Source organism: Eulemur rufifrons, chromosome 2 (assembly GCF_041146395.1).
Source record: "Eulemur rufifrons isolate Redbay chromosome 2, OSU_ERuf_1, whole genome shotgun sequence".
NCBI classification, from domain to species: domain Eukaryota; kingdom Metazoa; phylum Chordata; class Mammalia; order Primates; family Lemuridae; genus Eulemur; species Eulemur rufifrons.
In genome coordinates, this window is record NC_090984.1 from 112,517,772 (window position 1) to 112,545,432 (window position 27,661).

General features: G+C 42.0%; 1 protein-coding gene across 1 annotated transcript in view; it reads right to left on the reverse strand.

Annotated features, from left to right (window-relative positions):
- Positions 1-7,666: 7,666 nt before the first annotated feature.
- PTPN21 (protein tyrosine phosphatase non-receptor type 21) overlaps positions 7,667-27,661 on the reverse strand; it is a 62,944-nt gene continuing 42,949 nt past the window's right edge. Inside the window, exons 11-19 of the mRNA XM_069465200.1 lie at positions 24,808-24,868; positions 24,123-24,207; positions 17,980-19,352; positions 13,353-13,490; positions 12,328-12,549; positions 9,931-10,059; positions 9,511-9,745; positions 8,958-9,118; positions 7,667-8,290 (exon numbers count right to left, since the gene is read on the reverse strand). Of these exons, the coding sequence (XP_069321301.1) occupies positions 8,162-8,290; positions 8,958-9,118; positions 9,511-9,745; positions 9,931-10,059; positions 12,328-12,549; positions 13,353-13,490; positions 17,980-19,352; positions 24,123-24,207; positions 24,808-24,868 (2,533 nt within the window). The 3' untranslated portion in view covers positions 7,667-8,161. The remainder of the gene's footprint in view (positions 8,291-8,957; positions 9,119-9,510; positions 9,746-9,930; positions 10,060-12,327; positions 12,550-13,352; positions 13,491-17,979; positions 19,353-24,122; positions 24,208-24,807; positions 24,869-27,661) is intronic.

The window sequence follows — 27,661 nt, forward strand, 5'->3', positions numbered from 1 at the left end:
TATGCCAGAGTTAGCTTTAGCTTACGTCTTAGATCTGTAGAAATTAAAATTGAAATAATTTACATCTAGAAGTAGAAACACCCGTTCACCTTTCATGTGCTGGTGTAGTACTGGAAAGTAATCTGCTAAATTGTTTCACACCAGTGCTAAAAGATGCTGCTCTAACAACTTACTTTCCCCAGTAGCCAGCCAGATGCAACCAATAATGATGAATGGCACGTGCTAAAGGAGCAAATCTGTGTGTGTAACTCAAAGACTGGGGGAAGACGCTTTTGGATTGTGGTAAGGAAAGTTTTGCTCCATGGCCAGTCTTATTGCTGTGAGAATTCTGTTTTGTGCTAACATTTGAATTTTGAGGCTAAAACACTTAACAGTCCTGGATGTGTGGCTTCCATGTTCACCTAGTTCTTCCAAGATCCTAAGAACAGGTGAGTTGACCTTCGAGTTTTTCTTGAGAAAGGAATATATAGAGTTGTGTTAGTTTCCTATTGCTGTTATAACAAGTTATCACAAACTTACAAAGAAAAAAGTTACCTTACAGTTCTGAAAGTCAGAAGTCCTAAAATCAAGGTATTTCTGGGGCTGCATTCATCCTGGAGGCTCTAGGGGAGAATGTTTCCTTGCCTTTAACCAGCTTCTAGAAGGTGGCTGCATTCTTTCACTGTGGCTTCTGCCTCCATCTCCCAGGCCAGCTATGCAGCATCTTAAAATCTCTCTCTCATAAATTATAAAGACCCTGTGATTACTTTGGGCCCACCTAGATAATCCAGGATAATCTCCCCATTGCAAGATCTTTAATCCTATCTGAAGAGTTCCCTTTGCTGTGTAAGATAACAACTTCAGGGGAGTAGGACATGACATCTCTTAAGGGACCATTATCCAACCTACCACAACTATAAATATCATTAACCTAATAGAAATTGCATAAATAAATTTTAGTGTCTATTAATCAAATCCCAAACTGGAATCCATATTAAACATCTATGGCTTTTGAATTACTAAAACAGTAGATCTCAAACTTTAATGTGTACCAGAATCCCCTGGAGAACTTTTTGAGGCAAATTTTGGGCCCATCCTCATAGCCTCTGACTCAGAATTTTCAGATCTGGGGTAGGGCCCAAGATTTTGCATTTCTAACAAGATTCCAGATGATGCTGCCACTGCTGGGCCAAAACAAACCCACTAAAGTGGACACCTAACTAGTATTAAGTGCCACTACAGGGATGGCCACATGAGGAGCTCTGCCAACCCACCGCGAAGTTATTGAGAAGTACATGAATATTTATTCAAGTGTATTAATTGGTCCACAAATATCTTGATGGAAGCAGGCTGTTTTGGCAAGATGCATTCTAACTCTTAAGTGATTGATTACTGTGGAGATGTATGATGACATACTGGCAACTACTAAAAAGTATTTCTTGTCTAGTACATCATTAAAAATAATCCAATAGGGAAATGGGACTAATTTAATTATATGCCTCTATGCAATAAAATCTACAGTGAAAAAAGAGGCAGAATAGCTTTAATTGCACTATTATATTCACACAAATCATATCTTGCTTCAAATATTTATTTTCATGGCAAAAATATATTCATTTCACATATATTACATTCAACCATTCAAGCTTTTTTGTCCATTAAATGTACACACCTTTACAAACCAATAAATGTAGAATTAACTTTCTGATTATACATTTTTACATTATTGACCATCAGACAGTGGCACATAAAATTGCTTTTTAAACTAGAAAATGCTAAATAAGTATGTATACTATCAGTTTGGAAAAGTAGAATTCCCAGTGCATTGCTTGAATTATAGGGCAACTTTCTAGGAAAATGTATTTCACATAAAATTTTCTCCAAATTTTGGTTTTAGGTTTCTCAGGCATATTAAATCATATTAACTTCTTTTGAATTTTTATTTAAATAGACTTGCTATTTAGATTTTTTAAACTATGCTTTGCTAAATTTACTATGGTTAGAGTTTGGATTGCTTCAAACAAAACCAACACAGAAATAGACGACAAATTTCTGGTTTGTTACAGTGTAAGTCTTCCTTCATCTGCACTAAAAAGCTGTTATAAATCAAAATTTTTCCCTCTTAATAGTACAATAGATGAAAACATTGAGATGACTTCATAGAAAATATTCATTTAACATGTAACAACATCTGCATGATAAAAAATCTTATATTTTAATGTAAAAAATTGAGAATACAGTAAAAAGAAAAAATACTTCATTGAGCCCAGTACCAATGTTTTCAGTAAGGTTTGACTATATCCGTGTTTTTTAAAAGTCTCGATATAATTACAGATTTTAATTTTTCTCCCATTTTCAATGTGATGCTTAGAAATTGAGTCTGCTGATAAATATGTAATAGCTCAATTCTACTGGAAATTAAGTTGCTTACCCTTAATATAGAAATTTTAAAAACCTAATATGGAGAGGGTCTAAATTGATATTAACAAATTTTTCGAAAACATTAAGAATCATCCCTACACAATAACTATCTCCTCAATTTCTATATTGTGCCACGAAAACCAAACCATGCAAACAAAACTCCCAGTAGAACTCTACCAAATGGTTGCAAATTATAGAATTTTTTCTTACATTTTTTTCTTTTAACTTTTTGACTCAGAGGGATTTAAAGTTTCGTATTTTCAATCTCATTTCTATTAAATCTGTTCTAGAAATAAATTTGTCACCTCTGGAGAATATTCACTTTTTTCAGGCTAGTTGTTGGACTGAACCAGGGTTGCACTGGTATTATTCCAGTAAAACTACAAAACCTTACCAAAATCCTTTCAAGACACTTAACTCTAAGATTAAATTACATTTCAATAAATATTAAGTACCAAAAGATTTGTCTCATTCAGTCATAAATTAATGATTTCTAATAAACTTCCAGGATAAAAAAATTTGGACAGTCTCTTAGCATATTTAAAATAAGTGATTCAGTTCATATTCTCCATTCATTTGTTCAGTTTTCTCAGCTGATGAATGAGCAGATAGAAACCGAAAACTAGTTATTAAATCTGTACTACTCCCACCAACCTACCCTCAAAATTGAGGCTCAATGGATTCATAATCTGGCTAACCTAGATATTAATCCAACCTTCTGAATTTCTTCGGCAGTGTAGATATGTTCCTAGGAGCGAACACTGTAGATGTTTGTTTCACCAAGTTTCTAGAAAATACAAATTTAAAATACACATGCACACTTAAATGTCAGTAGTAGTCACATTTGACAACTTAAAGTATGTAGTCTTTTTGCAGTTTAAAAACCACCTGCCAGTTCAGTTAAAATTGCAGGTTTATACATTGCAATCATGCGATTTGTGTACTGCTATATAGCCAGTGCAGGTACACAACATTGTAGATTCAAAGTCGAGGGATTTTATAGATTTTTAACACTCTTCTTATTTTACGTAACACAAAAAGGTTTAATGGAAGTTAAGGAATAATGATCAAAACATTTATCTAGCTAATAAGTAATTTTCAGAAATTTGGAACAGTACGTCAGCCATACTGTTAGAAGTTCTACAGTTATAAGTTAAAACACAATTATTCCTGTCTTGTCATCCATTTGTACTTGTTGATAATACATTAAAGCATAACTTAAAAGTATATGGCTACTATCTCTTTCTTAACCATCAATGTTGGAAAATGTTTAGATGTACTCCAGAATTTTGAAAACTAAGTATTTTTTCAAATACACATATGTAATTTAAACATTTTTGGAAAAATGATGTGAAGGCATACTTTACTTATATGTGACCTGGAGATACCCTTTACGTAATATTTGCCCTGGTAACTGCTCTCCCCTCACCTGAGTGACCCAGACCTTAAACTCCCTTCTTGGCCCATCCTTTACCAGTTTCACAGGCAGCATCCTGCTTGCTTCATCATAAGCTCCATTCTGTTCCTTACCCACATACCACTCAACTTCCTTCCCAGCAACAAATGCTGGGATATTCACTTCTGTGAAGTGTTCCCATGAAACACTGACCAGTCTGACCTAAATTGCTTTCTGAGTCTTAGGGGCCACTGCCTGGCAGAAGCAGGGAGAATTTATTCTCTGATCTCACCACCAGAGTGCAGTAGGGAGAAAAGATGCCATATATTTTCCGGGAGTCCAGAATACCATATAGCAATCTGGTTTTGTACCACAGGTTACCCTTCAGGCCCCCTATGGTTTGAATAAGCTTTGCGGGGGACAAACTAAAAGTTAACACCCACAGCATCACTTAGGAGGGTAAATATTACTACATTTAAATGCAACATACAAGTGAACCTTTAGAGCATTTTTATTTGGGCACTACCTGAAATAGAAAACTATGCCACTTATAATCCAAGGGTCCCTTCAAGTATTTTCTAAAATCCCTATGCAAACTTTAAACTGGACTTCCTCATTTTTTCTCATTTTTCTACAAGTAATTATAGATAGTAGGGTAAATGGAGCCCTTGTCGACAGGAATTTGACAGGAATTTGAAAAATTTGTATTCTTTTGAGAAACGTTTTCCCAGGCAAATTCTTAATGGAGCTATTACTCCACTTTTGAAAAGTCTATCCCTTGGCTTAAAATAAGAGCTCCCTGTAATTTCTTTTTGTAAAGCAAACTAAACTGGAAAGGGATAGTTTTAGCTTGTTCAGCATGAAATCTTCTTTCTGGGAAGCAAATTCCCCTAAATTTCTATCCAAAAGAGTTCCTTTAAAAAGTCCAATTTAAGAGACGATTTACAATAAACAACAATTCCTGTTTCCATTTGTTCTTGTAAATCTCAAACCATTCTTGGTAAGTTGCAGCTAACCTCCAGTTTAATATATATAATTGTATATTAAATATTTAAATTCTCTCAGTATTGTGAACATTAACATATCAGCCTATCTGAAATGACTATTTTCTTCTGACGGTGAAAGCGTCACAGAAAAACTGGCCATGCCCTGCTGTCACCACTCAGTGCCACACCACGACATTCTCCTCCTGCCTCTGTTTCTAGCTACACATTGCTTTGCTTTCTGGAAGTTTCTAAGGAAGTACAGGCCCAGCTTCTGTTTTAATCCTGCCAAAGAATTTTAAAGACTAAATTCTAGGGCTTTCTGAATACTTCACAGTAGATGTTCCAGAAGAAAATAATAATGACTGCAATTAACTTTCCAAATGATATTCTAAAATAAGTACTTTCAGTGCTCAAAGCTATCAACCAAAATATTTCATCAGAAGACTCCACTAATCAGGAAAACTGATGCCAGAGATATCAAAATTGATCAGTGGAAAACACTGGTTTATAATATATCTGTGGAAATGTACATTTTTATAATTCTGATATGAAATTAAGATTCAGGAACTAAAAGACACTAAGATACATGAAGCATTGTATAAGTTGGCAAACAGTAACATCCTTAATTCAGAAATGACAAACCTATGAAACTTCAATGTTCCACACTTTGCTCTTGAAAAATCACATTTCAAACTCCAGCAACATAGATTGATTTTTACTCAGAAATCCCTTCACATTCGCTAACTGGAATTAAAAGTTTAAAATTACATAGCTCTTAGAAGCAATGTCAAATGTGACATTTTAAGAGCGACATTTAAACAGTGTAATTTTGCCCTAAAAAATTTACTTATCAAATTATTACAACAGGAACACAAATATACCATATATTACTCTTTAATTAGATTTTTGTTTTACAATATGTTCTTGTCAATGGGACACTTCAAAATGTTTAAACCTGACAGAAAAGCATTTTTAAAAAATGTACCATTGGGGCCGGGCGCGGTGGCTCACGCCTGTAATCCTAGCACTCTGGGAGGCCGAGGCGGGTGGATCGCTCAAGATCAGGAGTTCGAGACCAGCCTGAGCGAGACCCCGTCTCTACTAAAAAAATAGAAAGACATTATATGGACAACTAAAAATCTATATAAAAAAATTAGCCGGGCATAGTGGCGCATGCCTGTAGTCCCAGCTACTTGGGAGGCTGAGGCAGTAGGATCGCTTAAGCCGAGGAGTCTGAGGTTGCTGTGAGCTAAGCTGACGCCACAGCACTCACTCCCTAGCCTGGGCAACAAAGTGAGACTCTGTCTCAACAACAACAAAAAAAAAAAAAAAGTACCATTGGAAGAAAAGCATCAGAAAAATTGCTGTCTTTTATATGGTGTTGAGATGGGAAATATTACCATAAAACTCTTATTCCATTCTTCTGGGGAGCTCTTTCTAAATATTTTTACTTGGGTCTATTGTTCTTTAAACAGGACCTTTAAAAGTATTTTAGATCTAAAATTAATATTTTGTTCCTAAATGAGATGTGTGCCCACTTTCAATATTATTTTCATTAATATCTTCTTATTTTCCCTCTTAGGTGGTGGGTTTCTGGGTAAATCAGAGTTAGGCTGGCACACACAGTATGTAGGAAACCCGGTTTCATAGCTGACAAACATTTAGAGCTTAGGAGTGATATGGGAAATCAGAATGATGCCTTGAATACTGTAAACTGGGAAAATAGCCCTAGATGGGACATTTTAGAAGCTCTCCATTGTAAGGAAACTGCCTAAGAAGGAGGAAAAAGATGGTTCCTTAGCTAAAAATACAGATTAGTCCTTACCTATTCAACAGGAACTGTGTGACAAGCCCATCTTAGCCTGGGGCCAAAGAAACTCTTTCCCCTTTAACTCAGCTTGGCTCTGTCCATTAGGATGTACCTAAATGGGATGGGGAGAGGAAACAAAACAGCTAAAATTGACCCCAGGGGTGAAGTTAGGGGATTCAGGAGATAAAATCCTCTTGAATACCACAGCAATCTCTGGTAACCCCACAAATTTGGGCCGTCCTTTTGGGAGAAGAGGTGAAAACTATTAAAGCCTCTTCAAGGCTTCTCCTAATGATAATATAAACCTGAACTTATGTATGAAAAAAAAAAAATACAGGTTTAGGTGGAAGAACTTCCAGGAAACAAAAAGTCATTGACAATGACAGGCCTTGCATTCCCTGGGGACAGTGCTGCAGGCTCAGCCCCCACCCTCCTAGCCCTTCTCTCCATCCCGGCACCTCAGTCTGAGCGTAGACAATACTGCATTTTTGTAAAAACAAAGGCACCCTGCATTTACCATCACACTCCCACTTACTCTTGTCCTACTCATCTCACGTACTCTTAATCCTTATCTCATCCAAAATATTCCTTCTGAAATAATGTCCATTATTGTTTCATCTAGAAAGCAACACATATATTAAAACTCATATTTGTTTTCCACAAAAAAGTGCTTGAAACCACCCTAGGCAATTGTTTTTCACTTCATTTTCAACCAATGAAATCAAACTCATTTAGGTTTATGAATAATACTGAAAAAATAGTGAATTTGATTATTTTCTTACATTTTAAATAATGTGCCTTCATTCCTTACTTTCCTTTACATTAACTGACTCATTTCAGTACCTTAATGAGTTGAGCTCCTGTGTGGAAAAAAGAAGGTACAACTATATAGAATTTGTAGGATAAAAAAAATTTCTGGATATAAAAATGCTTTCCATGTTTCAGAACAACACTTGTAGATTCTCCTTATAGTTTTCGGTTTGGTAACAAAAACCATTAAGTACCCAGAGTTTTTTAAAAATAACAAAAGATAATAGTAACATGGTTTTAAATACAAAGTTAGACGGGAACCACTCATATTTGTGGATCATCCCCATGGAAAGTTCGGTTTCTTGTTAAGAAAATCCCTAAATATTTTAGTCATAAAATAAAATCCCATTATCAAAAACTAGTTTAAGATAGAAATCTATGTGCTTTAATGATTGCCAGAATTGCCCAGCATAGCTTCAGTAAAATAGAGAATTGTGTACAAAATACAATCTCTAAAATGTGTGCAAGTATTGCAAATTGGACAGACCGGAGCAGGGCAACGGCCTCGAAACCAAGTCCTCCTTCAGCACCTCTCCCAGGCTAGAAACCCCCTCTTCGGCCTTGTGCTTTGCATATTTCCGTCAGTGCGCTGCCATTCACACCACACCATTTATGTCCCGATGTAGCACTGCCTGGATCACGTGTCGAGGGGCGGCAAGTATGAATTGGGCAAGTATGAGTTAGGCAAGCACTTTTTCTTTTTTTTTTTTTAGCTGTAAACGCTTCACATGATTGGGTCCCCAAAACAAGTGTGAGGGCTTAGATGAGCCTGGAGCTTTTCAGGAACTGAATGAGAACTCTGTACACAAATGTGTACTGGCAGAGGGTCTGCACCAGCATCATCCTCTGCTGCCTCAGCATGTCCAGCACTCTCGGGATGTCCAGCACCTAGGAGGAGAGAAACCAGGATGAAGGGAACGCGTTCCCCCGGGGAGAGGCAGGACCGGGGAGAGGCAGGAACGGGGAGAGCTGGTGACCTGGCAGAAATTTGGCTAGCAGACAGTCTCTTTTCTACCTCAGCATCTTCTGTAAATCACCTGTGATTGCCTATTTCTGATTCGTTTTAACCATAAATAGAAGGTCCATGCGGACTATGTCTTCAAAACTCCCTGGGTGTAGGTCCCTGCCTTTATCTGGTGGGATGTAAATGACCACATCTCACCAAATCCCAAGATTCAACAAAAGCGCACTGTGCTAAGTGCTGTCGGTATCAGCTCAGTACGTCCCACAGGAGGCTACCACACTCACTGTCCTTGAAAAGTTAATAGTTATTCCAGGAAAAAGGAGTTCTGAGCTCAAATTCGAAAAACACTGGGTAAAACAAAATCAAACAGCTTCATTTATTATGTGACTGCTCATGGTATTTAATATGCTAATAAGTACTGAGAATCTCTAAGAAGATACAACCTTTTGCAAGGAGCACTTAATAACATCTTGAGGCCTCCACAGTCCCAAGAAAATGTGTTCAAAAAGAGCTATTTAGGTCATTACTTCCCTCTCTTCCCCAGCCTTATTCCCACCCAAAAAAGGTCAGGCTTAGGATAAGAGTCGTCACCTCATTGTGTTCCAGACAGGCAATCATGATCTCTGACAAAATGACGACGCCAGTCCTTCCTACCCCAGCGCTGCAGTGGACCAGCAACGGAGGGTTGGGGCTTTTGGGTTCACTTGTGCTGTTTGTATGGCGTCGAACAGACTGGATCTCTTCAAGGTATGCTGTGAAAAATCAATGAAATAGAAAAGTACTCAGGGATTAAAGCATATCAAATTAACAACTCAGTTTTCATGTTCTCTCCACTGACTGAGAGGACTGCAGATCGAGAGCACTGGGTGCTGACTAACCAATGCCAACCGCCAGGGGCCAGCGTGGCTGTGGGCGAGTCATCGCCTCCGCGGGGCGTCCCCCGTCTAGCCACAAAATGGGGGAGCTCCAATGTTCAAATGACACCTTCCAAATTTCTTCCGTTAAGCCCCCTCAAAACATTTATGTTCTTTAATTTAAAACAAGTCCAAGCTTAAATGAGACAACATAAAATCCTTCGGAAACCTAAGAGTTATTCTCTGTTTAATGCTCCAGGGGAGGCTGTCCTGGGAACAAAGACACTCACACAAAAACCCCTTGATGTCTTCCGGACAGCCGTGCTCGGGCCAATCTGTGTACTGCAGATGCCACACTGTCCTCTCCTGCCCCGTGAGAAGGTGCTTCATCTTCAAGCCTGTGGTGGCATAGCAACCAGAGTCTGTGCGGAACCGGGTTGTGATCTTAAACCTTCCGTAGGTGACGGTGTTGTGCCTGGAACCAAGTCGCGGCCAGTACCTAAAGCTCTTCTCCCTTCCGCCCTCCTGTTAAAGACAAGTACAATTCAACACCACAAGCTCCAGCGACAGCGCCCTTTCACACAGACAGCATCTGCAACTCGGACTGTAATCCTACCCTGACTTGTTCCCTCAAGGTCAGGACTCTAGGTGACTATAGTAACTGTTCTTCGAAAGCTGAGCAAAATCAGTTAAGAGAAATGAGTACGTACCTCTTCTGCTGTCACCATTGCTATGATTGCGATTCCCTGTTCCCACACCATCTGCCAAAAATCCTGACAGGTATTCTGTAATGGTCCCTGCGTGGCAATATAATCCCACTCAATTCCACTGACAGAGACCTGAAATTAGGAAAGGTTAAACAATTGCTATGTGTGTATATGATATATGCATGTATGCATTCATGGTTGTACTAAAAAAGTAAACTAAAATATTCAGCAGAGTAAGGAAGGACTTTTAAATCTTTTCCCTTGTCAATACAACGTCCATTACTGACATCTTTATAAATTTATGTACAGTGAAGACACATAATATCTACGTAACTGGGGCAATCTGCTTAACCTCTTTGAATCTCACTTCTCATTTATAAAAATATTGCCTGCCCTTAAGGGCTGTTGTATTTGAGTCAATATAAATAGTGCCTGGCACATAAGTACTCGGTGAGTAGCTGTTGTTGCTGCTATGGCTCCTCTTCTTATAAAAATAGTATCAACATCATTGTACCCCAAATTTTAAACCGTTTCCCCTCATGAAATCCTAAGCATGTTGGAAAAACCTTAGCAATTAAGCTAAAAACCTAAGCTAATGTCAGATTTCTAGGAAAAAAGTCTATCTTCCTATCTAAGGTAGTCTCATCTCTAAACTTTTTTTTTTTTAAGAGGGTGGAATGCAATGGCACAATCATAGCCGACAAGCAATCCTCCCACCTCAGCCTCCTGAGTAGCTGGGACTACAGGCATGCCACCACCACACCCAGCTAATTTAAAAAAAATTTTTTTGTAGAGATGGGGTCTTGCGCTATGTTGCCCGGGCTGGTCTCAAACTTCTGGCCTCAAGCAATCCTCCTGCCTTGGCATCCCAAAGTGCTGGGATTACAGGCGTGAGACACAGCACCCAGTCTCATCTCTAGATTTCTGAGTTAAGATCACTCTCCATAATGGCCAAGCCCTGTTCCACACACACTGTCCCCCAGGGCTGCCAGCCTCCCAGTCACGGCTCCATATCCTTTCACTGAGCACCCACTTGGTGGCAGATACTGTAGGTGAATATCAGGTCATTAACAGCGAAAGAGTACTAGTGAGGAAAGGCCTAAAGGGAAGCCTATGGGGTAGGTATCACCATTTCTTTAGAGATAAGTAAAATGAGGTCCTACCACTGGTGAGTGGTAGACCTAGGAGTCAGACCCCATCCAATTCTGCAACTCATAGTCTTTCCACTATTTGTCAGGTTGCCTCTGAAGGTTTTGAAATATCACTATAGAACTACAGTGTTATTCAATTCTTATCCATCCAGTCATAAAAGACTGGGTGAGTTACTCCAAAGAAATGCTTGGTTTTTAAATAAATTATGTCCATATTAAAAAACAGAATGGAACATGCATAAATTCCCAAAAACCAGCAAGGAGTATTGGCATTCATAGGCAGACTGCCAGGTCTTCAGAAAGCCTCAGGTATCAGATTGTTCTCTTATCAAATATTGCTTGCACACCAGAGAGAACGCAGAAAAGACGAAAAACACCTGTCCACGGACATTTACTCACTATAAGATTTCTCCTTCCCAGAAATGAAGAATTGCATCTAGCCAGCATGAACAAGGGGTACAATGATGGAGAAGAGAGAACATCTGGCTTTACTCAACCACCTGTTGTAAATCATCACTTGTCCATTTTAATGGGCGTTAACTTGACCCCAGTTAAGATGCCAAGAATGCACACTGGGGAAACGACAGCCTCTTAAATTAACGGTGTTGGGAAAACTGGATATCCATATGCAGAAAAATGAAACTAGCCCCTATCTCTCACCATAAATATTACTCCAGTTAAATGGCATTATACTGTTGCCAGGAAAAAAGTGCTTCTTCAAAGAACAAAATGATATTTAAAAATGATTATGGGGAATATACAAAGAGAACAGATAGCACCTTCATAAGTAAAAACCTTTGTGAACACCATCAAAAAAAGCCCAGACATTTTTGTTACATAAAAAGGCATATTAGGTATGTGATAAGGCAAAACTAACAATTTAGTGGCTCCTGAGAGCTCGAAAGGGGTCTTCAGACATGGAGGGACAAAGTTCTAAAGCCAGGCAGGTAAGTGCTCCCTGAGCCCTGGTAGCAGTGCTGGGGGCAGAGGGATTTACCACGTGGAAAGAGCAGACGTGACCCCGGCGCTGTCAGACAAACACTTCAGCACTGGTGTGTGGATTTCCCAGGTGTGATAAATACAGTTTATCACAATGGTTCAAAACTAAGGTGTTTATTAAAAAAATAATAAAAAATGAATAAAAACAAATTTTAAAATGTATTCTAAACAGACATGAACACAATTCGTACCATTCTTGTAACTTATCAAAACTGCACGTGCTGCTTATTACTCTACACTTTCCTCCTACCTTAATATGCGATGCATTGATGTAACCAGTATTGTTTTCTTTAGTTGGGACCAACTCCACTCTAGCATCATCATAGGGAAGAACATCTTGGAATCGGTTTCTTTCTGCGTTTTCAGGGAGTCGTGCTGTTGAGCACTCACCATCAACTAGCCGTTTTTTAAGAATTCTTTCATATTCTGTGAATACCATTCCCTGTTCTAACCGTTGTTCCAGAATTTTACACTGTAGAAGAGAATATGTGAGATAATATGAGGATAGCCACACGTCACAGCTGCATTTTGATTGCACATTTGAAATCTTGTTTTCTGCTTCAAGTCTAGCATTATCTAATATTGAAAATTCTAGGTGAAACCAAAGTTAAATGTTAAGAAGCCACAACGACACGATTTAAAAGAACAAAGACATAATTTTGTTGGTGAGAACTATATTGCAAAATTTTGTTTAAAGTTAAAAATTGGCCTAAAGCAATTTGTCCAATTCGTCTCTAAATCTGTGGTCAATTTTGTGACCTTTACAACAAACAGAATTCTCCTAGAGAACAGTAAATCTACAGGAAGGATAATCAGTTCCAACATCTTTGAACAAATGCTTCAACTTATGATATATGACATATGAAAGACTGAAAGTGGTAGGAAATATGGGAAACTGTCTCGGGGATCCAGTTGTAAAACAAATTCATGCCTGTGTGCTTTTGATAAACGCTTATAGAAAATACATCTCAGTTACAAACGAACCTTTGAAAAATTTAGTAACTGTTGTCTGGAATGAAAGTAGTTATTCCTTTCCTATATATACTCATAAGAAGGTAAAGAAAAATATTAAGAAACAAAAAATCAACATTCATGCCTGAAATTATCAATTAGGACATTAGTTATACACTTGCCCCAATTTTGAGGCCCACAGTATAAAATTCCTTAGTACCCATTTATGATTATTACATCGTGTTAGCAAGTTCGCCAAAATCTCACGCAGGTATTTTTGTAGTATCTGCCACTTGCACACAGCCCCATGCGTCCCACACGTACCCTTTCGTCATTCGTCGCTCTGGCAGGTACTTCCTTCCCTTCATCGGGCAGAGGCAGTCGAGACAGGGAGAGTCCATTTAGGGCAGCCAATTTAAGAGGACCAATTTTTCTTGCGTCTACTCGAGTCTTTTTCATTCCCTATAAAAATATTTGTATGTACACATGAAATATACAAAAATACAACCCCTTTGACAAGAAATTAATAGACCAAAGAGGGAAACAGACACAGGGAGTGTGTTCCTTTGCCACTGCAAGAGAGATTACACTCCTTCACACATCATTTGCTTAGCAAACATTAGGAGGAAGACATTCCTTTCAAGGCCAAAGCCCTGATAAGTCTTCCAGATACAAGGTTTTGAAACGCAATTGGTTACAAGGCTCTGTTGTAATGAAAGGTGAGGCCCAGGCAGACAGCATTCCTTTTAAAACAAGATATATACACACACACACACACACACACACAGACAAAAACAGCTGTAGTCCACAAAAAAAAAAAAAAAAAAGCTTTTAAATGCAATCACTTGACTGTAAAAGCTTTTGTAATTTTTAAAATACATAAATTCTTCAAACCATTCTGAAAAAATTAAATGCTTTCTTCAATAGCTCCCTTTGTGTACTGCCTTCCCAAACTCTATTCTACATTCTATTGCAGACTTGTGTGGCCTGGGTCAGGGATCCCTATATCTCTCAGACCAGCCACATTTTAAACCAAGAAAATAAACCAGGGGTAAAATCTCCATCATGACACCAGGAGGATAAGGTATATCAACAGAATGCTGTCTCCTGAAAACAAGTTATTGTTAAAGCTCATGATTTTCCTTTCTAAAGCAAATAAGCATAAGAATGCTAAATCTGCTTGAGTCCAGGAACTTGAGGGTACAGTGAGCTATGATCATGCCACTGTACTCCAGCCTGGGAGACAGGGAGACTGCATCTCTAAAAAAATAAATTATTTCATTTACTTTAATTTTAAAAAGAATGCTAAATCTCCTTGGATATTCTACACCTCCTTGAAAGCCATAATAATGACTAGCCCCAATATGGGGAAAAAATGGTTTTCTCTGTTCTGTCTCATAAATGAAATCAGCTTTATTCCAACTCTCCCAGCCTAGACAAGGCCATGAAACCCCAAGATCAAGATAATGGAACAAGAGCAAAGGGAAAAGGTATTTTGGTGAGGGGGGAAAAGTGCTATAAGATTGCCATTATTATGAGAGAATATGATCAGCACCTAACTTGAAAAGTTAACTGGCCTAATTTTTGAATTTTATGCTAATAATTCACATTTGAGCACGAGCTTCCTAGGTAATACAAACTAGACTAGGAATGGATAGAGTCGTGGGTTAAAATCCAGCCTCTGACTTCCTTCAGCAAGTCACCTTCCCCCCTGAGCCTCATCTAGACGGAAAGAGAGGCAGACACACTCACACACTGACACACAGATTAAAAGGTTCCTATTTAGGCTAAAATTTCATTAAGTCTAACATGTGCAGAAAACAGTGACGTGCTGGTAATGTTTAACAACTGGCTCCAGAGGGAAAAAGTTCTGATCAGAAGTTGCCAATTTCCATGGTGTAAATACTCCCATCACAGCCAAATTCAAACCACCAATGTGAAATCAACTGGCTCACAAGATTCCTAAAAATTTAACAGTCAGCTCTTGCCAGCTAGAATGAGCTGGATCTAGCGCTTCTCTGCCTGAAAATGACTCAAAATGCCCACACTGATATGCTAGAATAAAGTTGATTGTGTCTAAGATCAGTGCAAAAGCCAGTATTTGAAGAAGGTGGCATATAGTCAAAACTAGCTTCAAATAATTATTAATTAGTTCTTAGAGTACAAGTACATGGTTTTAAATGTATAACCTGCACAGTAATTTGTTATGTGAGAATCACTGCACGAGACTAAAAGGTACAAAAAGAAAGTCTTTATGTAGATGTAAGAGCACCCAAACCAGTCTGCCTTTAAGATAACGATCAAGTCCCTGGAGGTGGAGATAGGTGGAGAAGTCTAAAATGTTCCTCCTTGTCTGCAATTTATTTCACTGTTTTTAATATAATACTAAACCTCTATAACCTTAACTCACATTAGTATATTTGTTGTTAACAATCAAACAAGATAATGACAACCCATGTTACTATGAAAGGGTCAGAGGATTTATATAGGTAGGGGGTTGGCCTCTTCAACTCTTAGAAAGTCAGTAAGTTAAATGTCTGATGCAACCTCACAGCAGTAAGTTAATATTGACTGAGCACTTTCAATGTGCCAGGACTACATTTTATTCCCCCAACAACTCTCTGGGGTCATCTCATTTACAAATGTGAACTGAGTCACAGAGAGATTAAATAGCTTGCCTTAGGTCACATGACTGCCTCTTTTTATAAGGTAATCAGTGTCAAAACAATGAAATCATTCATCCATATCAGTTATGTGGAATCATATAATTCAGAAGGCATTTTTTTCATGCCTCACCTCATGTAGGACTTAATGTCACCAAGGAGGCAGAGGAGGGATGCCTGTCCCTGTGTTTCAGGTGTAGAAGCTGAGTTTCTGATGCATGAAGGGTCCTGCCCACTGAGCAGAGAACTAAAAAATTGCAGGGTCTGGGCTCAGACCTAGAGTTTCTAACTCTTAGGACCTGTACTCCTTCCCCTTGAGCGCAGCTGCCACACACGTTCTTTGAGTAAGCAGAGTCCCTTAGCAAAAGGAAGGGGACCCAAAGCATAACTTAATCACATTATTTTTTACTATTATAGGCCTTAAAAGTCAATGAGAGTGAAAATTTGTATTTCAGGAGAATCAAATTGATCAAAGTGCTCAGATTTAGCTAAATCTATCAGGCCCTATTAAAAACATGGGGATAAAATAAGCTTGAATACTGGGCTGTACACAAAACAGATATCACATGGGGAAACTACCTGGGTCACACATAAAAAACAAGGGACAGTTCTTAATGCAGCGGGAAGAGTGTTAATTTTAAAATGGCCCTGTCCGGCCAGCCCAGAGAGTCAGGTAGAGTTACTGTGGAAAATCCACCCACGCCCTGTCCCTGCTATACGCTCAATGTGGGTGCACCTGGGGCACTAGCCTTTACTGTTCATGTAAGTAAAATTGTACCCCCAGGAAAAATTGAACTTAAAATTCAAACCTAAAGCTGATTAAAAGAAAGCACATTTAAATCCATGGCACTTTAGTAAGTAGTTTTCATCTATGTATGTTAACCTCTTTCATAACACTGTAATACTATGTGAGTTTTTCCCTACTTATCAGAATGTTTGCAGTATCTTACAGGATTTCAGACGCTAGGCCAGAAACACACTTGCGATGGGCCTTCGAGTGTGCGCAAGCAGTCCAGCAGAGATGGGGGAGGACAGCCCTAGTGGCCAGGAACACTGGGAGCCACTGGGAGACAGAATGGATACCCTAGTTACTTTGGCTTGGCTCGAGTGCAGGGCACGGGGAGTGGGTGTGGGCCACTAGGAGCCAAAGGCCTCAGCAATGCAACAAAATGACTGAGTGGACCCACTTCGGGACAAAGCCATAGGACATTAGTCAAAAGTTGGGAATTCAGTTAAAAAGTTTCAGTGAAAGACAGCATAGCAAGGTCTCAACAAGCAATTATTAGTTGATTAAATATTAGATACATTCTACTTCAACGTAGAACAGTACAGAAAGAAAAGGACAGGTTGCAGAGATAAACATGGGTTTAAAATTTGAGATCAGCCACTCACTGGTTGTGCGACCTTGGAAAAATTACTTAATATCTAAGTCTGTTTCTTCCTAGTAAAATGGTCATAATGACGGGCTTATCATAAAAATTGGATGCAGTAGAGCACAGAAAGTGCTCTGCACAAGGTACATGCTCTGAGAACAGCAGCTAGAAATGATGTGATTATGCTTTTTTATATTTTGCTTCAAATAGGTAAGAAGTACTTAATGAATACTTATTTATTATGCCAAATATTAAAGACCTGCATTTTCTACAAGGGACTTTCCTTGAATTCTCACTTCACTTAAATCTTTCTTTTAAAGAGACGTGGATGTCTGCGGGTTTTTATCTTGACAAAGTGCCACCTTTCCCAACTCTAGAATCACTTTCCAGTCCTCAGAGGTCAGCACCAAGATAGTCAAGCTGTATCCACACAGACTCTGACCTTGAGAATTACATAAAGAATTAAGAACACATCCCTGCATGCTTCTCACGGACAGCTCTTGGGCGAACTGAAAAATGCTGCCCCGGGTGCTGCATCACCACCGCGTTTATTTAATGGGTGGCCAACAAAGCAATTCTGGCTGAAGTCGTGAAGTCTTAACTTCCTTTTTCTGAACAGCACATTACTAAAACATGTCATTCACTCTTTCCATTCCACTCCGCAAAGCCTCCTACATTTACCTTTTCACTTCATCCAGCAAAACCACTAAAATTCTAATTGATCTCCATTATTCCCATAGATAAACTTGAGTGTGTTCAAAGACAGTCAAAAATTGAGTAACATGAGGGTGGGGGGAGAAAAACGTTAAAAGAACAACGTAAAAAGCTGGAAAGCACCAGAAGTGACCCGTCAAAGACAAGCTGATGTCGAGAAGGCAGGTTACTCGGAGCCTGGGCACATGTGATCACGCTTACCCCCAATGGCGGGAGGCCTTCCACGACGTTCTTCTTGCCAGAGAGGAGGTCTGAGACCGGCCTCTTCTTCGGAGAGTCCCTCCTGGCGCGGTACCGTCCCGACGTGGTGAGGTCGGACTCCGACATGGAGGGCGTCAGCAGCCCGTCCCTCCTGGGCCGCTGGGCTTCCAGCACCCCGGGCCCGGGCCCGGCGCCGTGTGGCTGGGGCTCCAGGATCTGCAGCGGCCCGGCCGGGGGCGCGGGGTCCCGGGCGCAGCCTCCGGGCCACCGGGCCGCGGCGGGCGCTTTGCTCTCCTCCTCGAAATCCTCCTCCTCCTCGCTGCTGTGTATCAGCATGGTGGCGTCTGAGAGGGACTTCTTGTGGCCATACCTCAAGCCTTCCTGCTCCTCGGGCTCTTCTTGCTTTGTCCTCTCCGGGAACACGCTCGGCTGGGAGCCAGCCGAGACCGCGCGCGGGGCCACCTCGGCCGCCGACGCCGACAGGGTCCGCTCCTTGAGCCGCAGGCCCTCGAGCCCGTGCGCCAGCCCGGCCACCTCGATGCTGTTCCTCTTGTGCAGCTGCGCGCGCCGCGCGGCCGTCAGGGGCTCGCTGACCTCCTGCAGGGAGTGGGCCACCGGCAGGCTGTCCTCCTGGAACGTCTGCACCGAGTGGTGTACGCGCCTGGTGATGAGGTCGGGGTTGCTGCTGCTGATGTACAGGTGCCGCGACAGGTCCGGGGTGCTGTTGGCGGGCCTGGGGTACGGGTAGGGCGGCGGCGGCCGGTACACCTGGGTCTTCATGATGTTGGCAGCCGGGTAGTCCTGGGCCTGCAGCTGCACGTTGGTCAGCTCGGGCACGCTGACCGCGCCCACCACGGGCCGCCTCTCGGCGGGGTAGGGGTACGGGGACTGGCTGTGGAAGCTGTAATTCAGGGTGAGCGGGTAGGGCGCCGACGGCGGCGACGCGAAGTGCGCGTGCTCGCGGATCTCGGGCTGGCTGTAGACCAGGGCGTCGGGCCGGCTGTAGGCGTAGGAGCTGCCGATGCTGAGGTTCCGCAGCGAGTGGCTCTGCCTGTCCGCGTGCACCAGGCCCCGGTTGAGCTGCTTCATCACGGTCTCATAATCTGGGGTCGGGCGGTACGACGGGGGTATCAGGGCACTGTGCCGATGGGACGGGACATAGTCGGGTCTCATGACGTCGCTCCCAGTGATGCTGGGGTTGGAGGACATGGGCGAGGGCTGCAGGTAGGACTGTGGATTATTTAAGGAGTTAGTGCTGTGTGCACTGTAGACGCTGCCATTACGGATCCGACCGTTGAGGTCAATCTGGGCTCTATCCAGACTTGTCTGAGAGTGACAATAGTATCCATTCTGGTTGGGCACAAAGAGGTTATCTGAAAAAAAATAAGTTTAAAATGAGATTCTTTTAATTAATTACTCCACCCAAATATTGAGATAGGGCCCCTGAATTTTGATGACATTTTTAACATAGCTCGTAAAAATTCATGCTAAAAGGACCTGGCTTTAGCCACACTGAGTGACCCTGGGAGCCTCAGCTTCCTCATCTATGGGACGGGGATGGCTCTGCCTACTGAGTGGGTGCCATTCAGGACCCGACATCCAACAAAGATTAGCCAAATCCAAGTCCAATGTCAGAAGTATAACTGTGTCACAAAACGTTATCTTCTTCTGGAAGTTAAAAAAGTGTTTTACTAGAGACACAAAACAGACTTCTGGGAACTGCAGGCAGAGACATTACACTATTGAAGGCACTGAGCTGCTGACTGCTTTCTCTCCCTGGAGAGGGGATGTGGCCCTCCTGATGCTGAGCTAGTCCAAGCACCAATCCATCTGTAAACAATTTCGTAACTGGAATTTTAGATTGTTGATACAGATTCTTCCAGAATGAGCATAAGAACTTTGGCTATCAAAGGGTAATGATTCAGCAGGATCTAAGCTGCTCTGGTCCAACAGTGTCACCAGTAGCTTCACACACCAACAGGGGTCCGCAAGCCGAGAGGAACCATGCTAAGACAGCTGCGGCTTCGCCCTGCCCGGGCCCCCATGCTTTGTGGCCATGACTAACAGAATCAGGAGTTTAATCTAATCTTACAACGGCTGCATGCGTGTACCTGTCCGGGGATGGGAGGGGGCCACGTTTCTTCCAGCCAATCTGTAGCTCACACTCTTATTAGTGAGGGTGATTTCTAACACATCAAAGAAACTCAGCAGTCAAGTCCTTCAGAGAACAGTTTCCCCGGAAAAGCATTCTTTTTTGCTTCAAAAGCTCTATGATGGTTTAAGTGACAATTGATTATCAAAGTAATATCCCATAGTCTAGTGGGGGCACTTCATTCGGGTGGCACACACAGCTGCGAAGAAACTGCGCTCTAATGTCCACTGTATTCTCCCTGCGGACACATAATGCTTCCGTGTCACTGTACTTTCCCCATCTATGGAAGACTCGGCCATCTCTCAGTCTCTGGAATCTCTTTTCTCACTGCCCTCAGGCCCCTACTCCAGCTTGTCTGGACTAGCACGACACTCGCCTAGCTGGTCTCCCTGCCTCCGGGCTTTTCTCTGCTGGCCACAAACCACCCAGTCATTTGTGAGCCATACTTGGAAAAGACTAAGAACAGAAGGGGGGGAAAGATAACTGGAATATAGGCAAGTAAAGGAGAAAGATATGCACAAATCAGCATAATTCAAGCAAGGAGAAGAAGAGGTAAGGGTTATAGGAGTCCAGAGGAGGGAAGGATCACTTCCAGCTTAGGCCGGGTTGATGGGGACAGGGAGGAGAGGATCAAGAACCCCAGAGAAGATACAGCATTCAAGGGGCCCTGCGGGGTAGGCACGTCCAGCTTCCACAGCAGACGTCTCTGCCCCTCTGAGAGCACGCAGGTTTACGCCTCCTCGCCCCCGATGTCAGGCACAGCAAAGCAACTAGTATCAGTAAAGGGAAAGTCAGCGGAGGGTTAAGAGCCAGTTTCTATGCTCGCTTCGCCCTGCAACATTCCAGACAGAAGAGGCTCCCCCAGCCCAAGTCCCTGAGGCGGGCTGACCTGCAGCAGAGCCCTCCTGCCGGTGCACGACCGACAGGTGACCTGGGCTCAGAGTAACCTTTACCGTTTTAAGCCACTGAGAGTTTGGAATGGTTTCTCAGCAGAACATAACCTGGCCTATCCTGTCTGGATGGCAGCACGTGGCCAGGAGGGTGCGAGGGATAAGGACATCTGGCCAAGAGGGCAGCAGGGGCAAAGCCAGGACCATGCCCAGAGGGCAAGCTCAGCTTGGCTAGAGTGCTGGGTAGCTAGCGAGGAGCAAAACAGCAGTGGGAAGTAAGACTGGAGAGTAGGCTCAGGGAATACTGTGCAGAGTCTTGAACAGTAGGCAAAGGAACGATCCTGTACACCAGGGAGGCCGGGCTGGCAGCCGTGGCTAGATGAACCAGGGAGAGCGCAATAGCTGGTGAGAGGCGAGAAAGAAAGAAAAGAAAAAGGAAGGGGAAGGAAGGAAGCAAGGAAGAAAGAGAAAGCGACTAGATTTGGAGGACTGGATCGGGAGCAGGAATATGGGGAGAAGGAGATATGGAAGAGATATCATATAAAGTTAGAGGTAATACGACTTGTAACTGACTAGATGTTAAGGGCAAAAAACCAAAAGGAAAATTACATGCAGCATTGAATCTAAGTAACCAGGATAGTGATGTCATCATAAAAATGAAGTAAGGAACACAGGAAAAGGGACAGGCTTGTCAAGTGGAGTGCAGAGTTCAAATTTAATATTTTAATTTCCACTACTGTTTACAGAGTGCTACCATAAACCAGGTGCTCCACTGAGGGCTTCACACGCAAAAGCTCCCGGAACTGTCAGCACAACCTATCACACAGTTGGAAACATGGGGCTGGAGCCCAGGAGTGAGGATGGGGTGGAAAATATAGATGTGATAGTCGTCCTTGCTGAAATTTTAAATGTGGATGAGACGGCTGTGCAAGCTCCCAGAGGGAGGGAGGAGGGAGGAGGGCACAGCAAACAACACTGGTGAGGAGGAGGGAAAACCAAGCATGTTGGAAAGAGATTTTCAAGAAGGAGCAAATCCTTGAACTGGACAGAGAGGGCAATCTGGGGGTTCTGCGGACCTCAGAGAGGGCAGCGTTAACAAAGCAGCAAAGGCACATGGCTGACCAACCAGAAGCAGCAGCACACAGAGGGTCCTCTCAAAAGAAGTGGGTGAAAAAGAAAAGAGGCCAGTCGCGGTGGTTTGCACCTGTAATCCCCAAGCACTTTGGGAGGCTGAGGTGGGAGGATTGCTTAAGGTCAGGAGTTCAAGACCAGCCTGAGCAACATACCAAGACCCCATCTCTACAAAAAAATAAAAATTAGCCAGGTGTGGTGGCGCATGCCTGTAGTCCCGGCTACTTGGGAGGCTGAGGCAGGAGGATCACTGGAGCCCAGGAGTTTGAAGTTGCTGTGAGCTAGGATGATGCCACTGCACTCATGCACAGGCGACAGAACAAGACCCTGTCGAAAGAAAGAAAGAGAGAGAGAAAAGAAGAAAGAAGGAAAGAAAGGAGAGAGAGAGAGAGAGAAAGAGATAAAGAAAAGAAAAAAGGGAAGGGAAGGGAGAGGGGATGGGAGGGGGAGGGAGAAAGAAAGGAAAATAAAAGAAAAGAAAAAAATAATTCAAACCATAGTTTAAAGAGAGGAGAACAAAAAAATGTTAGGATGTTCACAGACTGAGGTAGGAGAATGAGCAGCAGAGACTAACAATGCAGAGGAGAGCCTCGTCCCAGAAGCGGGAAGGGCTGGAATTCCAAGTACCAGAAAGGGGCAGGCGCAAGGAGGAGAGGACAATGAGGAAATACAGAAACATCCGAGGTGGACGCTCTCCGAATCCACACCCCAAAGCACTGCTATTGCCTACCTCACTGCATGAAAATTCTCATCTTTACACATAGGGCCTGGCACAAACGATACAGTCACAACCCACCTTCTGGGTCCTTCATGCATTATTCCCTACGTGAGAGGGCAACTGGACTACTCTACTCCCCAAACGCCCCCTTCTTCATTCTGTGCCTCAGCATTCACTATCCCCCAAACCCAGGAGCAGCAATCCCAGTCAAGAGTCCTCCTCTCTACCTGCTAAATCCACTCATCTTTTGAGGTCCAGAAAGTTCTTCTCACTCTCCCCAACATTATGAGTCTTTCTTCTCTCAAATAGCACAGTAATTGCATGCTCGCTCTCAGAAAAACAATCATGTTCTTTTTGCATTCAAGTTATTTGTGCACTTGTCTTATCCCCCACTATTAGATTCTAAGCTTCTTAAGATATGAGGCCAGCACAGTGGTTCACGCCTGTAATACCAGCACAACAGGAAGCCAAGACAGGAGGATCACTTGAGACCAGGAGTTCAACACCAACCTGGGCAACATAGCAAGACCCTGTCTTGCCAAAAACTTTTTTAAAATTAGCCAGGGGTGGTGGTACACACGTTGTCCTAGCTAGGTTGGAGGCTGAGATGGGGGATCACTTGAGCCCAGGAGTAAGTCGTAGGGAGCTATGATCATGCCACTACACTCCAGCCTGAATGACAGAGTGAGAACCTATCTCTAAAAAAAAAAAAAACATAAGAAGAGATGTAGAATTACTCATCTGCGTAAGCCTCCTTGGCTCTTAGGATAGACTTATACAGAGAATAGAGAGTAAATGTTAAATGACTGCCTAAGCTTCAGCTTTGGGGGCACTGCTATAAATACCGTTCTCTATAATTCTCATGTGAAAACTGCAGTAATCAATTGTTTAAACTTTTACAATAGGAAAGTCTCTGGCAGGGAAAAAAACAAAGCAAGACATTTTTCGCAAGAAAGTGAGGAAGCACTTGATGGCTAATGGGGGAGTGTGAAAAGGACATGGGAACCAGCTTGACTGAGTTTCCATTGGCCAAATTTGGGATCATCTGAGCATCAAAATTCGATACTGCATGTTTTTTACAAATATCCAAGAACTATGAATATAATGGCTGCTTTTATGAGTCCAGGATGGCTGTAATCATGACAACAATTGGGGGTTTAAAATTTGGGGTTTTGGCTGAACCAAAAAACTATCCAGGTTTCAAGATCTTTCTGTCTCCATAGATTTATTCATAGTAATAACTATACTGTACCTTGGGAAGAAGCGTATGGCTCCGTATAATGTCCATTATAGTGCAGCGGGGGTGGGGGAGGCATCACGTAGGGCTGAGGTTTAGGCTAAGAAATGGAGAGTCGGACACAGGGTTAAAACGCGTTACCTCCGTAATATAGATAAAGTCATTCTCTGCTGGATTCTTTCCCTCCATTAAAAAACTTCTAAAGGAGTTAAATATATTACATATGGAAAATAAACATGAAGATACAGCAGCTCTTACCATATCTATCACATTCAATGTTTCCCCAAATGGCAATGCCAAGCCCTATGCACTGATACCAAGGACACTGGACAGCACAAGAAAATCTGCACCCAAAAAGAGCAAGAAGGCACAGACACAAATTTTCCATGTATAAACATTTGAATATAAGAAGCTTACATGCACCACAATCTTTTTAGACAGTCATCTAGTATCTTAAATATATACCAACTTACAATTACTCTTGGCCTACGAAGTTTTTAATATTAGGTTGGACCCCAAATTACATATAATAATATAAATGCTAGGTTGGACCTATGGAAAAACCATTTCTTTGGTTGCAAATGATCAAGTACCAGCACACGTTTATGGTTCAAACTCAAAATTAACACTACTAAAATCGTATCTTATTGAGGAGAATGATATCACTTAAAAATATCCATATAGCTTCCTTTTTTCTTACCAGAGACATCCTTGAAGAAGACCTCCTTCTGATGGGGTTCACCGGGACCGTCTGAGTTTGCCTATAAAAGAGTAAGTCTTTGAGAACAGCGTGCACACACATATGCACACTTCCTACTTCTACCAAAAGAAGATACAGGAGGGTAAAATGATAAATCTTCTTAGACAAGAAAGATAAACTAACCAGTCATAAACTAGAGAAAAGAAAGGAGATTCTCTGTCGGCCATGGGGCCTCGGCCGTTTCCTGCTTCCCCAACCCCTCAACCCGTGCAGTGGTTTTGGGCTCCCTGTGGAGCACCACGGCCTAGGGGGACTGTGGGAGCATCCTTCCTGCCATCCAGATCAACCTCCGCAGTGGCCACAGGCAGAGGGGGAAGACACAAGGCGACAACCCGCACTCTCACGCCAGCGGAAGCAGGATCCGGTGCAGATGCATCTCTCCTGTGCACTGGCTGAGCCCCGAGCCTCTCCGCTGACAGTCCTGGGGGTGACCACCCACTGCCAGCCCAGGAGCCGGAAGCAGTATGAGCTGCCATTAATTAAAAGTCTATTAACCAAGACTACAAACACAATGAACAGATAAATTTATAATTTCGGTGACTGAAGAATCTACATTTCCTCTAAGGAACTAAGTTAGGCAAAGCAAAAAGTAGAAATTTTGGTTCGACGGGCCTGTGGCAAACCCATTGCCTTTCTTTGCAAGAAATTTCTGTCCGATCGGTTTTAAATATATTTTTTAAAAGACAAAGAGTATTAAGGAGTGCTGACATTTATCTGATAATTTGAGATTTTAAACTATTCATGCAGCAAGTTCCATCTTTGAAGAAACAATTAGGTAAGAAAGGAACAAACAAGAACCAGCAGAGCCCACATGTAACTATTGTTTTTAAATAGAGGCAGGATTTTTTGTTGTTGTCCTTCTGTGTGGTCACTTTTAATTGCAAATGAGATCTAAGAACCTAAACACATTGGATTCTTGGCTTCATTGATGACATATAATGTTGTCAAAGCACTTTTTCTTAAACCCTGGCTTGTGAGCTTATATAATGCAGTTAATAACTGATACAAAAATATTTTGTGATCTTTGGTTATAGTGTTCTAAGGACTAACTACTAGAAAAATCCATCATCAAAAGTCAACATTCAATCAATTTAATCAGCAAATTTGCCATATGTCAAGCTACCTGTGTCTCATAAATTAATACTATTCTTAGCACTCTGATAAGTGGTATCTTATATTCAAACCCTGGATATTAGCTTATTGTTACATGACTTGAGATTAAAAAAACTAGTACATATTAGGAACTTAACATCAGGTGACTACAACTGCTTTTACTAGTTCACTTCTTAAAATAATTTCCTTTCATTATCATCAGGTTGTTGAAAAATAAATATCTCTTTTTCAAAGGATGTTCCATTCTTCCAGTATTTATTTTGGAGAAATAAGTCTACACGGTGGTTCTGGGCTTTTTGTTTTGTTGTGGGCTTTGTTTTTTTTCTAACACTCCTTAACTGTACATTCATGTATTTCTTAAAACTGGTGTCCAGAATTTGAGGACACTATGTTTGTGGCCTTGAAATTCACTGTCCCTGGTTATTCTTCATTGCCAGGGCTGGGTGCAGACACAGGGGGCCCTAGCCTTTATGTTCAGCCTATCAGAGACTCACTGTCTAGACAGACTGAACTTTTAAAGTACCATAAATTCATAAATGGGGAGAAAGGGTTGCTTAGAACATCCTCTAAAAACAAATTCCAAAAACATCCATAGTTTCCCAGTCTGAGGCAAAAATAAAACTGAAGTGTGTTAAACACAAAATCCAAGGACGCAGAGCTCCGGGGCATGGGCGGCAACTCCCACGCACGACAGCTATCTTGGCACCCTTGCCGGCAGCAGCCAGCGTGGAGGCGAACACTGCCCACTGCTGCAGCCGGTTCTGCTAAACACAAAACAAACTACAGTAGTGAGTCATCCCGCCACTACCTGTTTTAACCTAGGCTGACTTGCCATCAGTTCCAATATTCTAAACCTCCTCTTTCTTCTTGGCATTGTTGTTATAAATGCAGTTTACTCTGAGATGAGCTATTCTCAACTTGGCTTACAAGAGAAAATGACTTATCTGTTGGCTGTGATTTCCATACTTGTGGGGCAGTTACTATGTTGATGGGTGCTACTAAAAATGAGACAGCTAAAGAATTCTGAGAAGAAATCACTGGAATGTGCACTGAAGAAGGCAAGAAAAAAGGCTGAGCCAGGCACGGTGGCCCACGTTTGTAGTTCAGCTACTTGGGAGGCTGAGGCAGGAGGATCGCTTGAGCCCAGGAGTTTAAGGCTGTAGTGCACTATGAAGGGGCCTGTGAATAGCCATTGCACTCCAGCCTGGGCAACACAGCAAGACCCCCATCTCTTAAAAAAAAAAAAAAAATGTGCCAGCCCAAGTGCAATCAATTATATTACTTATTTAAACTGCACATGACTATTTCGTGGAATCTGAACACCAACCCTATAAGGGAGGTCCAGTTATTATCCTGATTTCACAGATAAGGAAACTGAAACTTAGATAAAGTAAATCACTCCTGGTCACATGGCAAACAAGTAGCAGAACCGGCATTTGAACCAGGCAGGTCTGTCAGATTGCTGAGCACAGGCCTCTAGTAGTGATTTATCTGACCCCTTCCCCAGTCCCAACTAATCTGTAAGCTACTTCGGAGGCAAGAGGACATGCCATGGTATCACTGGTGCCCGGCACACAAGGAAGCCCTCAAATGTTTATTGAGCAAATGAATGACACGGTGAGTGAGGACTGAAGTTGACCTTCTTTTCTAAGCATTTAGGGTCAAGCTCATGTCTTATATA